General features: G+C 36.9%; 1 protein-coding gene across 2 annotated transcripts in view; it reads left to right on the forward strand.

Annotated features, from left to right (window-relative positions):
* LOC133455321 (rab GTPase-activating protein 1) overlaps positions 1-17,064 on the forward strand; it is an 87,095-nt gene that overhangs the window by 53,487 nt on the left and 16,544 nt on the right. For both annotated transcript variants that reach the window (XM_061734289.1, XM_061734290.1), the window contains 7 exons: positions 7,478-7,591; positions 10,072-10,146; positions 10,432-10,557; positions 10,845-10,988; positions 11,573-11,614; positions 11,973-12,101; positions 15,465-15,557. In XM_061734289.1, the coding sequence (XP_061590273.1) occupies positions 7,478-7,591; positions 10,072-10,146; positions 10,432-10,557; positions 10,845-10,988; positions 11,573-11,614; positions 11,973-12,101; positions 15,465-15,557 (723 nt within the window). The remainder of the gene's footprint in view (positions 1-7,477; positions 7,592-10,071; positions 10,147-10,431; positions 10,558-10,844; positions 10,989-11,572; positions 11,615-11,972; positions 12,102-15,464; positions 15,558-17,064) is intronic.

Here is a 17,064-nt window from a genome sequence, read left to right on the forward strand (position 1 = left end):
TATCTGAACAATTGTATGTTTACAGTAAAGCCGGGGGTGAATGTTTGACTAGCGAAGTACATCCGTTTTTTATGATCGTTACCTAATTTCTGTCTGTTCCCTTGCAAAAGGCTAAATGTTTTGTATAGTCTACGTATTGTTGGAAGCATGCTTAAAAACATAGTGTTGAAGTTTTTTCTTCATAAATTTCCATTTTATTTTGATTTAAATTGATCTCATTGTGGTGTTTCTGCTGTAAATGTTGACATTTTACTAAAACAAACAAAGAAAACAAAAAAACAAAAACAGAATACAGTACCATAGCAATTAATGGGGCACTCCCTGAAGACTGTGAAGGATTCAGGGCAAAGTGTTCAAGAAAATTATGCTGCCAAAACAAGCCCACGCTTGGTCATGCACACACATTCGTTTCCTCCCGTGGGAAAAACGCTAAACTTGCACGATCTCCAGAGAATGAAGCTGGTGGTTACGATGAACTCCAGTGCCATATTGGGTAAAAATCAGGGAGAACAAGAGAAAATGTGGTCAGTGGAGCTGTTCTAGAAATTGTATTGCTTAAATGCAAGCCATCTGATGTGTAAGAAGAAAATTGCTGTCGGTTGCTATGAGTGTGTGCCACAGTTACAACAGATTATAAGTCAGACTTTGCAAATTTGACAGTAAATGGAAAAGCTGGTAAATGAAAGTGGTTCCTAACTTTCACAACTCACTGTCTCTATTGTATTTCCAAAACACATACGATAAACCCAATCTCTTTGTTCCAAAATGAAGATGTTTGAGATGACTGCGAGCTATGCCAAAGAAAACAAGAGTAAAAGAAAGTGTACTCGATGTCTCTTCAGTTTCCTCCCCTGGAATGTTATTGAGTTGGCAAATGGCTTGAGGTGCATTGATACTATCTGGACGGGGACTATCCAGAATATATCTGTTTATGTAATAGACAAGAGTTTTAATGTAGCTGCCTGGGTCACATGCCGGATGTGACACTGATGTCCAAGGAAGTGATTTGTGAAGTGTCAATCAACTAGTCTGATTGCTATTTCTGTGAAGACTCAGAAATAACTAAACGCCTATAATTGTACTATTACTGCAGCAGCAGCGGCTTTGAAATATTTAATTCTAACATTTTTGACCGCTTATTTTATCTTTCTCTAAACACTGAGGGACTTTTCATCAGTTTATCACAGTTGCTTGGTTGTTTTGTTTTTGTTCTGTTTTAAAAGTATAAAGATCATTTTATTGCTTAGTCTTTCTCTAAACAAGCAATGCTGCTAATGTCTGACTCATGACCCAGCCTTTTTAGGGAACATATGATTATCACACACCACACAAGACAAGACTGCCCACTGTAACTAAACTTTGGTCTGGAAACGATCCAAACAGGAGTTTCTGTCCACAATGAATGCAGAAACATGCTCGGAGAACAATGAGGCCTTGGTAATTGGAGCCCTTAGAAAATGAAGGCATTGCAGTGTTGACTGATAAAACATGTCTTATTTCATATGCCTACGGTGGTGAATTTATTAGACTTTTGTAAGATGTCTGCTTTCATATATTGCAAATGTCCGGATGGCCAGATATTTGATTTTGCTGAAGATGAAAGTGAGGTTTTTCAATGTATGATGATTTCTAACCTATATGGTTTTGTAAGATGTACACGCTGTGTATCTGTATTGAACAAATAAATATGATCTCAAATGAATTTCATTGCTTTGATCACGACCGACATTTAGATATTTGATGCTTGTGCGCTTGGATGGGTGGCAGAAAAAGAAAAGAAAAAATCGAGAGGAATATCATGTACTCTTCTTTTTTTTTTCCATCTCTAGATAAACGTACATTTTTGTCGGCTTAGCTCATCGTGAATACTGTAATACAGGAAAACCACATTTGTGCAAACAGTTATAGTTTGCTGATTTTACAGGCTTTTAAAACTGCTATGAGAGATGTTTAAAAAGATTTTGCACCATATTTGGTATGTGGTGATTTACTTTGTTTATTTCTTTCTCGTCTCCATTCTGATGAGACCTATATTCTTTTTTTTTTTTTTTTTTTTTTTTTTTTTTTTTTTTTTTTTCTCGTGCTGAAGCAGTGTGACATTGCTTAAATAGCACAGAAAGTAGGGCATGGAACAGACTATTAAGATTTAATGATGAATGAGGCGAAGGTGAAAAACAGCACTATGGCTAGCTTGAACATCTGTCTGTAGAAAGCCAAGAATTGGTAACATCACAATTTACTCAAAGGTTTCTTTGCAATCTAAATGTGAAATCAAATGAAACTGCAACACACTGCTGTTGGGGATGCAGAGCAAGGCTGGCAGTCAGCTTATAAACAGCAGCCGGCATTGCCTTGATGTCTCAGCAGGGTTGTTCAGGAGCAGTGAAAGAACAGAATGACATGTCATTGTGTCCAGTCAGAGAAAATCAGGGACACAAACAATAAAGGATTAGCTGTTCAGCCTTCTCACGGAAAACCTTTTCTAAAGCTTTGTTCCTAACATTTAAGACTCACATCAGTCCAGGAAGCACAGTAATTTTGATTTACTGCTTGTGAAGAGATTGTATTTTTGGAAGAATATGTTTTATTCTATGGTTCTGCTTGCTTTATAAACGTTTTTGAGAAACCCTTTCTTTCACGGAAACGCTGTAGTTTTTTGCCGTCAACCTTGTCACTGTATTTACTGTTTTTTCTTTTTTTCTTTCAGTAAGTTGGCTTGTAACAACGCAAATAAATCCATGACTCGGCAGTAAAACATTTACCTTTTGCAGAAACCGTTAACTGCTGTGATAATGTGTGGTCACATAACAAGCACTGCAGTTGAAGAAGATATCAGCCAATCAGAAGTGTCTAATCTGCAACCTGAGATAAAGATGAGCAACGATTATTATACCATGGTCATTAGCCATTAGGCCACGCCCATTAATGCAAACCATGAAATATCAAATTTATCGCCAGGCCTGGCTTGCGTGCAAAATTTGGTGACTTTTGGGGAACTATCAAATATGGACCAATCAGATGAAGGGGGGCGCGCTTTTTGGCGTCTAGCGTCGCCACGGTAATGCTTTTGAAAGAGAAAAGTAATGAGCGTAGTCGCAGGATGGAGACGCATATTTTGATGTATAACACACCTGGGTGTACGTTACGGTTTGGGCCGTATTAACTGCCGAAGGAATGGCATAAATTGCGCCAAAATTACGCGATTAATTCAAAATGTTCAAAATGGCCGACTTCCTGTTCGGTTTCGGCCATGGCGCCAAGAGACTTTTCTTTTAGTTGCGACATGATACAGGTGTGTACCGATTTTCGTTCATGTACGTCAAACCGTATTGTGGGGCTTGAGGCACAACGTTTTTTCTGTCTGGACCAATCAGATGAAGGGTGTGCGCGCTTTTTGGCGTCTAGCGTCGCCACGGTAACGCTTTTGACTGAGAAAAGTAATGCACGTTGTCGCAGGATGGAGACGCACATTTTGATGTATAACACACCTGGGTGAACGTTACGGTTCGGACCGTATTAACTGCCGAAGGAATGGCATACATTTTTTTTGCAGATTTTCGTGCATGTGCGTCAAACCGTATTGTGGGGCTTGAGGCACAAAGTTTTCTGGGGGCCTTGCCACGCCCATTAATGCAAAACATGAAATATCAAATTTTTCGCCTGGCTTGCGTTTAAAATTTGGTGACTTTTGGGGCACGTTTAGGGGGGCAAAAAGGCCCTCCTTTCGTCAGAAGAAAGGATAAAGAAGAATGATAAAAATTCCTGCAGATACAATAGGGCCTTCGCACTGTAAGTGCTCGGGCCCTAATTGGTAAGACTAATAATAAATAGGCCACTAAACGGTTTTTCTGTTGTATTTTTTTTTCTTGCTATTAATAATCTGTGACTAGAGTAATAGGTCTTCAGTGCCGTCTTTAGTATTTTTGCATTGATGTACTCTGTATCAGTCTTTTACTATATATCATGACACATTGGATATGTTTTCTCTTCCCTCTCACGCGACCCTTATTTCAAATGGCTCTTTAAGCGAACGCACAGATGGACAGAGAGGAAGCTAATTGGCCGCTGTGTCAGAGGTCTTTGTACGCTCTCTCAGCACTTCAGATAAGTACGGCTAAGTGGTGCTTGTACAAACATGGATTGCTATCTTTTACTGAGAGACCGTAGCTGAGTGTAATGTGCCCTAACACTAAAACACATCTGTCTCAATGGATTTTTCTATGAAGGACCAGATTTTTTTAAACATCTGCATATTTTTACATAAAAAAAAAAGCATTTAATCATGTGAAATCTGGTTAAACCTTGTCCATTATTATTCTAGTGGAAGCCTTTGAAATAAAAAAAATATTGGAAAAGTGTCAGTTGAAACTATAGAGACCATCAAAGGTCATCATGAATAATTGTCAATCAGAACCGGTCATTTGTCCATTAGAGAAGCAGAACCGCATTTATACATTGTTACATTTTCTTTTTGTTTATAAACGTCAGAAAATGTGTCACTGTTTTTACTGTTCATCTGCTAATTGTGCCGCGGTTAGAGCTGAGAAAAGAGGTGTGGTTGTTTTTTTTTTTTAAATAACTTACCAAAGTTCTTCCCATTTAAGATCACTAAATGGGAAGTGCTATGTGTTCTATTAACTGAGATAATTCAATATACTGCATATAGTTTCATTAAATACCCACCATGCAACAGCAGAGAGACAGACCCTCCTGTGACTGAGCAAGACTAAACATCTGTTTATGCATGCTGGTGGAAGGAGAGCTTTTAATACATCCCCACGTCTCATAATGTAACCATCTTGAATAAATTCTTCACCCCAATTGTTACTGTGCCCTTAGAATAACTTTAAACCACATAGAAAGTTGTAAGCCTCATAGGGACATTGTGTCCTCATTTCCAAGGTCCGAGTCTTGAACTGTTGTCACACGGCGAGCCATACAAAAACACACACTCAGTTCCTGTGACTAACAGGGTGGGGCGTAACGCAGTTGTTCTCTGATCACCATTAGCTCTGCTTTGTTTTCCTATTCCTTTCTTCCTGCATTTATTCTGATACTTACAATATTTTTGTTTCATTCTCTTCCTCTGTGGAAGTTGGAACAGAAACGGGAAAAAGAAAGGGAAGGGGACTTGATGGGTTTAGTGGCAAGAGAGCAAGGAGGTATAATTGGCTACAGAGGGAATGAGATAGATAAGAAAATAACTGATTTACTGTAAATGAAAGGAATTTCTCTGGTATGACTGTAATTTTCATCTGCTTTGAAGATGGAGTTGCACAGTTGTGTTTGCTGGTGGGGACTTTGAACAGGGATTAATGAGGAGGTTCACGCTTGCAGATGTGCCTTTGAGCAAGTTACAGGATGCTGAAAAACCTTAGAGCAGGTGAAATTCCTACCGCTTGTATAATAGAAACATTTTCCTAAAATTCAAATGAAGTATGACATTAATTTCTGAATTTCATGTGAATTTCACAAATCGCTATTCCTCACCATTGACTCCATGTCCTTCATAGATAAAGCTGACTACAATTCATATTTTCTTCGTAAATAAATTAAGCAAATTTGACCTGAATATGTTGTCCCAGCTACACATTCACTTTGTCTCAAAATGCTCCTGTATTAAGATATTTTAGTGTGTTTTAATCTTTCTGGATCATCAGATTTTTTTAAGGCACCATTATTTATTTAAAAGCTATTTATTCAAAATACACTGATAATCAATAAGGAAATGAGCAGTGATTAATCTTTGAAATGCCAGACTGGTTATTATTGAAGTATTTACTGTTCTGTGTGATGGCAGTGGAGAGGTATCCCACATAGCTTTCCCCAGTCTTGTGCATGTAGTTTCAGTAAACAATGTGGTGCTTATGTTACTTCTGTATGTCCTTGTTCCAGCCAACATACTGGATTAATTTAATTAAAGTACTTTGGTCCTATCGTACATTCTTTAGCTTCGGTTGGTTTAGGTATACTTACTGGAGGACTTTGACAATCTCTCGGCGTTTACCCTACTGTATTGATGAGGTTAATGACTGTCGTCTTTTGACGAATAAAATGTAAGTAATTTGAAGAGTTTTCTATAAATGTCCAGCCACTTCTCACATGAACCTGTAAAGCCCTTGGTTCTCCCCTCTGACATATTACCGGCACCACAATCACATCAGAATTACATTTTACTTAATAATTAGTTAGTTTTTTTTTTTTTTGTTTTTTTTTTAACCCAACAGTGCTACTGAACCTTAACTAGAGATGGTATTAAATCTCTGCTGACGTCAGCATGGTGACGGTTTCATAGTAAGAATGTCAGCAGTGCTACCAGCACGTCAGCCTCTCTTCTGGTTCACCAATCAGCTTTAATCAGGGTTTCCGCGGGGTTTTAAAAAGTATTAAAAGGTGATAAATGAAAATTGCCAAATTTAAGGCCATTAAAAGTGTTAAATTCACTGTCAGAGGTATTATTTTTTTTTTTAAATTGGTATTATTTTTTACCTTTTACATTTTAAGCAGTCTATTTTATTGTCATTCACAAAGTGAAATAAATGTGAAACATCTGGTCAACATCAATGAGTCTATAAATCTGTTCTGTATAGTGTTCTATAGTTCAAAATCTGTATTAATGTTAAAATGTCCGTGATTAACACTTAATGTTGTGACAGTTTTTTAAAAATCTGAAGGTAGTGAAAAAGGTATTAAATTGGTATTAAATTTAACATAAGGATTGCTGTATAAACCCTGTTAATTTAATCAGAGATTTTAAACTGCACATACTCTGCAAAACAACACCCATCTTTCCTCAACTTATTGTATATACTTTTGTTCAACTTAAAGTTATATATGCTTTTATTTGAACAATTCCACATTAGATGCTACTCAGATTGTTGATGCAGGACGTTTAACAATACAAGCCTGTCAGCTTCTTATCAGCCTGGTGTTTTATAGTGCTGTATTTCAGTCCATGTCTATTGTGCTGTCAAAAGACATCTTAATCGGTGTGAAGTAGGTCAGTGTATCAGATTTTTTATGAGAAGCAAGTGCACTCCGGTTTTATGTCGCTAGTCTCAGTGAAAGTAATATTATATTCGTCTGTAGGTTATTCGATTAACTGAACATTTCTCTGTTTTTTGGTATGGATATAAAGATTTGTGTTTCCCTTTCATGTCTTTTAAAATGTTGTTGATGTTATATCCTGATTTTATGTATCTGACCATCTAGCAACACAGTTATTATTTGTGATGTCCTAAAAAGGATTGAAATAAAACTGGAGCTGTCAGAGTCATGGAGGATTGGACAGCCTGCAGTTGAAAGGAACGCTCTGTTCCACCACTTATTCATCTTTAGCAGCGCGTTGGGTCACTATACGCTTCAGCGACACCTAATGCAAAATATATCCATATCATGGATTCCTGATTCTTCTTATATTTCTGTCACCCTTTATGCACTGTAACCTTTTGTCTCCCCACATTTGTTTTGCGTTTAGGAGTCTCCTCAGGACAGTGCAATCACCAGGGACATTAACAGGACGTTCCCAGCTCATGACTACTTCAAAGACACTGGAGGGGATGGCCAAGACTCCCTCTACAAGATCTGCAAGGTGGGACTCCCAAAACACATGAAGAAGATTCATATTTCAGTAAAATCATTGCAGCAAATCCGGGAGACAGTCTTAAAGATGGATTCATGCAGTGCACAAATGTACCTCAACGGCCGTATGCCAAATGAGGTGGAAACTCTTTTATCGCACAACTGCTGAAATAAATGACCAGAAAAATCTCTTCCTCCTCTTTTTCCTCCTCCTTCTCCTCCTCCTTCTCCTTCTCCTTCTCCTTCTCCTCCTCGACCCACAATGTTTGACCTTACTTTTACATTTTTGATGCAATTGAAAACAGCACATATATATGTGTGTTCATCACCGAATCCTGTTATGGGATATAAAATGTTTCAGGTAGTAACTTTGGAAAGTTTAAGGACTTGCATTCAGATGAATTTGTAAATGAATAATCACGAAGGAAGATACTGTTTTTACAAAAGTACATGTACTTACAAATACTTGACATATGTTTAAAATAGAAGGTGAGACACTAACTTTACATTCAATCTTTACCTACTGTAAACTTCAAAATACATACGCTGTCACTATAAAATGATCTTTTGGTAACAGTAGTGGTCATTGCTAAAACTGAACAAAGGCAATTTGCCTTTACAATTATGTCACACTTAATCAGTTTATAATGTTTTTAATGACCTGCTTTACAGTAGGTGCTGTTATAAAGTTTGTGGGGCAGTTTCAAGAGTCGTCAATGCTGTGAATTAATTAACACCTCTTTCGGCGTGTGATTCAGTGAGTTCACAACAGTCTGTCTAGAAAAAGATAAAACAGGTCTGCAGTCAAATACACACACCCCAGGTTCATCTACATTCAGGCCTGTTTAAAATGAATATGGGATCCTTCAATTTTAGTGCTTGTTTTCTCATGAAAATGAACATGTGTGTTTTTACTAACCAGTCCTTACATGTGGATGTTTAACTGGTGACGGTCGGAGGACAGCTTTTGAGGAATTTAAGCTCTCCAGTGACAAATTCACGAGGATTTGAATGCTCAGTAATATCATCTGCCGATTCACTTTACGTTTTGGGAAAAGGTGTAATATAGACAGTGGTGTATATTGACGAGCTAATAAAATGTCACAACATTAATTTCTGTCAAGAGTTGCTTTAATTGACTTGATGGACAGTTGGGCCCCATGTTTTCCTCAAGGAAGACGTTTGACCATCCTTCGAGGTTTTAATTCTGAACAGTTTAACAGGCCTTCATTCAGTTTAAGTAGTGTCCTTAGTTGCTTTGTTTGTTTGATGCAGTCTATTAATTTGAGCCTTTTGAGTCGGAGTTTCCATGACCTCAGAATCCGTCTTGTGACATGAAAGGATGAGAAGATACTCGCTGCATCAGTTAGGATTAAATAACCTGTCGCCAGATGAAACATAATCACTGCTGACCTTTTCTATAAGCTATTCAACATCATTGTTTAAAAGTTAATTTCATTTACGTCCATATTGTTATATAAACGTTACGCAAGATGCCAAATTGGTTTTAGTGTTTTTGCTGCCTGCCCAGTTTACGTATTTTCTCTTTTCATTTGTAAAAAGATACATACAGATTCAATGGAATAAAATAAGAAATACATCATTTAATAGATTAAATAAAAATAAATTAAATTTTACTTTTCTTTAAGGCTGTAGTTATTGCATAACATGAACTGGATTAAGTTTTGCTAAACAGTTTATTTAGTAAATGTTCAGCCTCCAAATATCTGTTTGGTGTGAAAACACACAAAACACACACTAAACCTTTGGCTCAGTAGTTCGTCTCGAATGGCCGGACTGCAGCATTTTCAGTTTTCAGCTTCATATTATTCATAATGCATAACTCTGGTGAGGGCATCCATCTCTTTACAGACAAGCAGCTCCTGAGGTGTGCTGAATAATTCAGTCCCCCCTCCCTTTTCTCTCTGTCTGCATTGATCCACACTTTGTCCATTTGACTTTCTAGTTCAGTAGGCCACTATAATCTTATTCCCAATTTCCCACTTTGTCTTCCTTCATTTTTTCCTCCATTACACAAATACTAAAATTTCCCTCAAACCTATGACCCTTTTCTCCCCCTTTTGATTTTCGTTATCAGTTTGTTGTCATTATAATGCATTCATCCCTCATTATAGGATCAGATAGTTTCCTATTCTTTTGATTTTGCTGCAATTTTGCAGGTGTAGATGTAGCCCGCAATACAAGCACATGCAAGCTTCAAACTACTTTGTGTGTTCAATAAAACATTTGCTGCCAAATGAGGTGCTTTGCAGCCAAATACAACATATTTTGTGAGGGTTGGAAAAATAATAGTGACACAAATATTCCTAAATTGGTTTTACTGTGATGTAGACCTCTTATCTCTGTGTTCATTTTTCTTTTTAATTCAAAGATGTATGTAACCAACTTAAGCTTAATAGTTCATTTGTCTATTATAACTTATATTACAACAATTTTTTTTACTAACTTTGTGTTTGATCTGTCCTTCAGGCTTACTCTGTGTACGATGAGGAAATTGGCTACTGCCAGGGACAGTCCTTTTTGGCTGCAGTGCTGCTACTGCACGTGAGTTGATGTACCAACATATTCAAAACTAAAAAATAAATATATAAACATGTAAATCAAAGATGTATCAATACTGCCATCTAGTGGACAAATACAGTCTTCATAAATATATGAATAAGTAGATGTGTGAAGCAACAAATCAAGAAGTTAATTAAAAGCCTTTATTTTATTATTATTTTTACAAATGTACAGTTGTGTAGTTAATGCTCACATTAACGTCACGTGAAAGTGCATCATTAAGGTCTCAAACAGCATGGTGTTAATTACTGACTGTTTTTTCTTCAGATGCCAGAGGAGCAAGCGTTCAGTGTTCTGGTGAAAATAATGTTTGATTATGGGCTCAGGGACCTGTTCAAACAAAACTTTGAAGATCTACATTGCAAGTTCTTCATACTTGAGAGACTCATGCAGGTATGTGTGTCGCATTGTCCACTATGTTCACAAAAATACAACTCACAATATATGTTTACTGGCATTTAGTTGATTAAGCTACTATTTGTCGACCTTTATGTACCCAAAACACTAATAATTTCCTTTATTTGTCATGATGCTTTTAATTGACATTTTTCAACATTTTCTTTATTTCTATTTGCATCTCTGTGATACTTTACATCAGTGTTCTTCCCTCTCTGTATTTGTTGTCTTCTGTCTGTTGTTTTTATTTATTAATGTGTGAATTTCTGCCTTGTCTTTATCAGGAATATATTCCAGATCTTTACAACCACTTCCTGAACGTGGGGCTAGAGGCTCACATGTACGCCTCTCAGTGGTTCCTCACCCTCTTCACAGCCAAGTTCCCTCTTTACATGGTCTTCCATATAATCGACCTGCTACTGTGTGAGGTTGGTAATGAAAACTGAACCCTCTGTGTGGTTGTGATTCACGGACATGACTGGTTTTACTGGACTTCTAAAATCAGATTAGTGGATGTATTTTTGCTACTTCCATGCACATTTTTCAATATGATGAAGAAACTGTGAAACAACCAAATAATGTCATGTAATGTATTGAAATACAGAAGAATTGTAAGAACTGGGATGTTTAACAGGATAAAGTTTAAATATTAATGAAGTTCTGAGTAATACAAGATTAATCATCAAGAATTCTTTAATAAAAAGGAAGTAAAAAGTTTGTTTTCCTCGAAGTTTTAGAGAGCTCATATCTTGATATAAATTGCTATTTTTCACCTGCATCTTGTTAAACCCAGACCTCATTAATCAGCAAAGTTGTGTCAGTGTCAGATGATGCATTGTGGTTTCATGCTGTAATGATACATAGTGGCAGAACAAGCTAAGAGCCTTTTTAAGGTTTAGTAAATTATGAATGGACATAGGAAAACCTGCTGCAGACAGGTGCAAACTAAGGTAAAAAAAAAGGAAAACACAGTGCCTCTCTATGGATTTTTTACACTTTGTTTGTTTTTTAGGGCATTAGTGTGATCTTTAACGTAGCCTTGGCACTTCTAAAGGTAAGTAACCCCTACTTAATTCACAAACACAAACACTGACCTCTGTATCCGTCAGCAGAAACAGCAACAGGTAGAACATGCCAACAGAATATCCAGCTTTGGAAATGTTTACCCTTTAGGTCAGGGGAGGATGTCGGATACAAGCATAGTTCCACCCACTCGCTTTGTTGCTGAAAGCAGTGTGTGTTTTATGTTAAAGATGGATTTCCGCTTCAGAAATAAGCAAACCAGAACATCATCTTGAATAACTGTGTTGCTTTTGTTGCATAAAAGGAAATACATCTTTTCCTGAGAAGTTTGCCTTGGATAATGCAAATCATACTTATTGTAACTGACTTTTGTGTTATCTTTTCCGTAGACATCAAAAGATGATCTAATCCAAACAGACTTCGAGGGTGCTCTCAAATTCTTTCGTGTCCCGGTTCCAAAGAGATACCGTTCCGAGGAAAACGCAAAGAAACTGATGGAGCTGGCATGTAGCATGAAGGTGAGATTCAAGCAAAAATATTAAATAATTCCTGTTAAAAATGGGAATGTCTTTGGGAATATATAGAAAACTTTAAATTGCATTGGAGCTGTATTCAATTAAAAGAAAACAAAGCAAGTCAGGCAGATTCATAGATTATTTGATCAGCTCACAATTATTTATCATGTTTGGGAAAAAAAAGAAGAAATGAAATGCCCAGTAAATACCAGTAGGGGTCACTGTTGAACTCTATGAGGATTTTAATGCACGAAGAACACACTCACATTCACACCAACACACACACAGACTGCAGACACATACATCTGTCTCTTCTGCGCTCACACCTGTGTCCTGACCTGTTTTGAAAAATCTGTCCCAGTTTAGGGAGTCCAACTTTGAAGGTAACTTTGGCCAGGTACATTTCTTACCATAAACTTTGTACTGGAGCGAGCATGGAGAAAGATTTGAATTTTTTTTTGCTCCTCAGTGGGATTGGGAGCAGGGAGATCAGACTGCCTCAACAAAGAAAAAATTTTGTGGATGTAAATCAGAGGTAACTGGACCAGCTCTGCGGTTTTGAAGATTCAAAGCTCCACTGCTCGTCTTTAAGGCATCACTTTAAAATTTAAATCAGGGCTCAGGTGGCGGGAAAATGATCTTGCTTTAAGCCCATGAAAACCAGTTTTAATACTTTCTTATAATTAAATAACTGGAGAACTGGAGAAAGATTTATTCATGTTTGAATTTAACTCTCTGCTTTTAAAAAATGTTTGTACCCACTTGTACGAAATACATTCAGGCGTTATTTTCAGCACAGATTTCAGCATGGGAAAATAATTCCAGGAAGTCATTTGGGAAATTGCCCTCAGCGCCTGCTGTAATGGTGGTAGGCTAATCTCAGACTTGGATGTCTCTATAGTGGGATTAATGGACTAGATTATTGTTGGCCTCGTTAACTGATGGAGGTTGAAACACAAGTCACACACACAGTAATATTTTGTCATGCCACCTTTAGCTTTTATTACATCATGCTCTAGCCATGGCAAGATTATGCAATGTCACAACATTTATTTCCATCCAGAGCCGGATTAATCTTTGGCAAAGATTTTGTTTTCATGAGGCGAAAGTCAGACCACAAGTCTTCTCTAGCAAAGATGCTCAGTGGAGTTGAGGTCAGAGCTCTGTAGTGGCTCATCCATGTGGGATATTAATGTCTCATTCTTTCTGAGCTACTCTTGCACATTTTGAGTCAGATGAATCCTGACATTGTCATCTTGGAATATGCCTTTGCCATTAAGATAGACTAAAAAACTATGAACATCGACTCAATTGACTCAAGCAACTCTGGGTCACAACAACGTCCTGACAGGCTGGCATAGTAGGCACCCAGCAATAATACGTGCATCACTTCATCCACTGCCCTCCTTACCTCAATGCCTCCATCACTTTGAAATACATCTAAACTCATCAGATGTAATAGTTCCTACTGGGAAAATGTGTTAGCCTTTCTGATAACGACTTTTGTGTGTCTGGAAATACCCTGATTATGGTTTTGAAGTTACACTGTTGCAGTTAGTTTTCTTTGTGATTGGAGATCTTTAAACCTTTTTTTTAACCATTCATTTAGACTTTTTTTTGTCTTAAAGACTTTCACACTATTAACTGGTTTTGACCAAGCGTTGGACTGTTTTTAATCCACTAATTAATCTCTTAGACCACATGTTTGACTCTTCTGAATCAAAGTAAAATTATTCGCCACAGCTTTTCTGATATGCTTGTTTCATTTGTTGCTAGCTGTAACGGAACCAATCACTGCAGTTTTCCAGTGGGAGGCTCTTACCTACTTGTTGTTGTACATTTTTATGTCTAGACACATGCCCTCTTGGGAGGAGTGTATTTTTCACACTCTGAGATTTATCATAGGGCTGTAACATGCCTCAGATTTTGGATGGTTGCTTTGCTTAGATTTTGGTCCCTTGAGCTTTTGACTCTTCCCTTTTACTATTTTAACAATGTCATGAAGGCATTTTTGTAAAAATACAAAACTTCAAAAATGAAAGTCAAGACTGTAGTGATCTTATTTCAGTGGGAATGATGCTTTAACCTATATAGATCTTGGTAAATGTCTGAAATTATGTTATACGTGGACTTTCAGTCAAAACAATCTGTGAGTTCTGGTGTTGAGAGAATCAATTAAAAAATGAATTACTCCATAATTAATTTAAAAAAAATGTTGCAGCAGTCTACAGTCGTTTAAAAAAAAAGGGATTATCCAGACACTCTGATCAGATTAGCTAGCTGCTAATGTATTTATAATTGATACAAGCTTCATCAGTAGAGAAATGTATCTAATATTGTTAGTAGGAAAGTTATTAACTGGTGGGGTTTGAGATGTGTGGATGTTCTCCAGTAATTGCCTCATCTAATTACTGTATCTTCTGCAGATCCCACAATTCCTGCCCTCAGAAACCTCCTTTGCTTTACACATCTATTATCTGTCTAACATTTATAGAGCAAAACCATCGACCAAAAAAAAATATGAGAGCACGTACTGACAATACTGAATGTAAGATTGCAGCAGAGCAATGAAGTTAAAAATGCATTAATCCTGCAGCAATAACTAAATGCATTAAAAATGTACAGAAATGACGAGCAAGTGTTTGTACAAGGTGCTGGTTCCTTCTTTCTTGCTAATTGCCACACAAGTAGTGTTAAGGATGCGGTTTGATCTAAAATTGATCTGCGGTGCTCAACTCCTCAACTTGAACTTGAAGTTAAATGATTAATGCTATGAGTTACAGAAACCCAGCTCTTTTCTTCAATAATTTATTCATTTGAACACCACTTTGTAACAATTCCTTAGCAGGTGATGACAGGAAAGCAAAATAAGTGTGATTATGCTGTGTAATCAGATATGATCTCTTTAGTCTGCTGTTGTTCACAAATAGTGGTTAGAAAAAAAGAGAAGCCTCCCCTGATTTCTTCCATTGATTAGCCACAAAAACAGTGCGTTCAAACTAATATACTCAGTACTACTACTTGTGTCTTTACTCATATTAATGTATATTTCCAGTGTTGATAGGAAAAAATTAAGCTTTTTTGTCAGTAATTCCCCTATGTAATTAAATTACTGTTTTGAGGTTATTCCCTGGTGTCTCTGTTGCCCAAGCCAACCACTTTATTAGTACAAAGATCTACATTTTCTTTAATTGATTTGTGTTCCAATGTGTTGCCTACTGACTGATGATCAATCTTTTTTACATTACATTGGAGAAATTCTCCCCCAATGGCAAACAGAACTACATCAGCCAAAGTTCAGTGAGTTTGTTTTATTTTCTTTGTTGTTGAAAAGTTATTCTTAACAACAGTTTTTTTGCTTCACAGATCAGCCAGAAAAAGTTGAAGAAATATGAGAAGGAGTACCACACCATCCGGGAGCAGCAGGAGCAAGAAGAGGCTCCTATTGAGAGATATGAGGTAGGTGCATATGCACATGCTACAGCACACTGACATACAAGTCAATCCCTTCAGTGATACAACTGAAAGAAGGTTATTTCTGTTTCTGTGCAGTAGATGGAGAACAGCAACAATTACTGGTCGTCTTATTTGTTTTCATACGATCATGTTATTTGATGTGGGAGCCTCACAGTTCTCATGTAGCCTTGGGCAACACACTAAACCCCACACTGATCCTGATGTGTTCATCGGCCTGAGAGAGTGTGCATGACTAAGGAAAAAACACTGTACACACACTCACACACACACACACACACACACACACACACACACACACACACACGCAAACTCACACATACAGACACAAAAGTTATTTATATTTCTGTCAATGGGGGAATTATGCTGACGGTGTAAAAGCATTTTGAGTAGCCAAAAAGACTAGAATACTGCCCTTTAAATGATGTCCATTTACCATTTAACTTGGTTCAGTAACCCGCCGAAATCCAGTTTCGCAACAAAAGTATGTAAAAATCAGTATTTCTCAAAGGAAGATCGGATGGGGATATGGATTTGTGTCTTTTCTTTGCACTTATACATATAGAGAGCTTTTCTTTTTACTTTTCCTTTTTTTAATGTCAACGGAAAATTCAGTTTTTATTGTGTTTTAATTTTGTACATTTTTTATTTACTTCACTATAGCAGCTTAAAGTGCTCTATAAATCAATACGTTATGGTATATTATAAATGGTTGTCGGTCTCAGGTCACAGGTATCACTGCAGTCAGAACCATCGTTCATTAATACAGTATCTGAATCAGCTCTATTGGCCAGGCTGCATCCACAAACTTTGGGATTTGGAGTCAATTAGCTCTCTCTTTTGTGTTTACGGGACATTTTAATTTAACAAACTATTGTACACAAGAACAGAGTAGAATAGTGGTGAAAGTTTTTGTTTCCCAACCATGTTCAGAAAATGCTGAAGGAATATAGTAACATTTGAAATAAAGTTGACAAAATTTGAAATATTTTCTTTGATCAGGTAAAACACTGAATGCTTTTTTTTTATATTTTTCTGATTTGGACTTGCATTTTAATAAGTACAGAATAATGCATGATAGAGCACTTCTGAAACTCTGTTGGTTTGTGGTGTTAATGCATGCTCTAGTAGCAGATCTTCACCTGAACAATATATATATATATATATATATAGATAGATCTATATATATAATCTATATATAGATAATCTATTCTGGTTGTTAATGATATACAAACAGGTTATGTCCTGTTAAACATTACAGAGGACTTATCCAATGCAGTTATGCTCTCACCTGATCATAGTAAACCTTTACAGCCACAGTCCTATACGCACGATATTACTTTACTTTCAAACCTACTGAGCCAGTGTAAGAAGTTTAAACATTATTTGCAGCTTCATTATTAACTTTTTTTCCTGCTCCACCATCTTTTTTTTTTATGGCCCTTCCCTTCTGTTTCATATTCCACTTTTCCCCTGCAACACATTTGTTTTT

Source organism: Cololabis saira, chromosome 11 (assembly GCF_033807715.1).
Source record: "Cololabis saira isolate AMF1-May2022 chromosome 11, fColSai1.1, whole genome shotgun sequence".
In the NCBI taxonomy this organism is placed as follows: domain Eukaryota; kingdom Metazoa; phylum Chordata; class Actinopteri; order Beloniformes; family Belonidae; genus Cololabis; species Cololabis saira.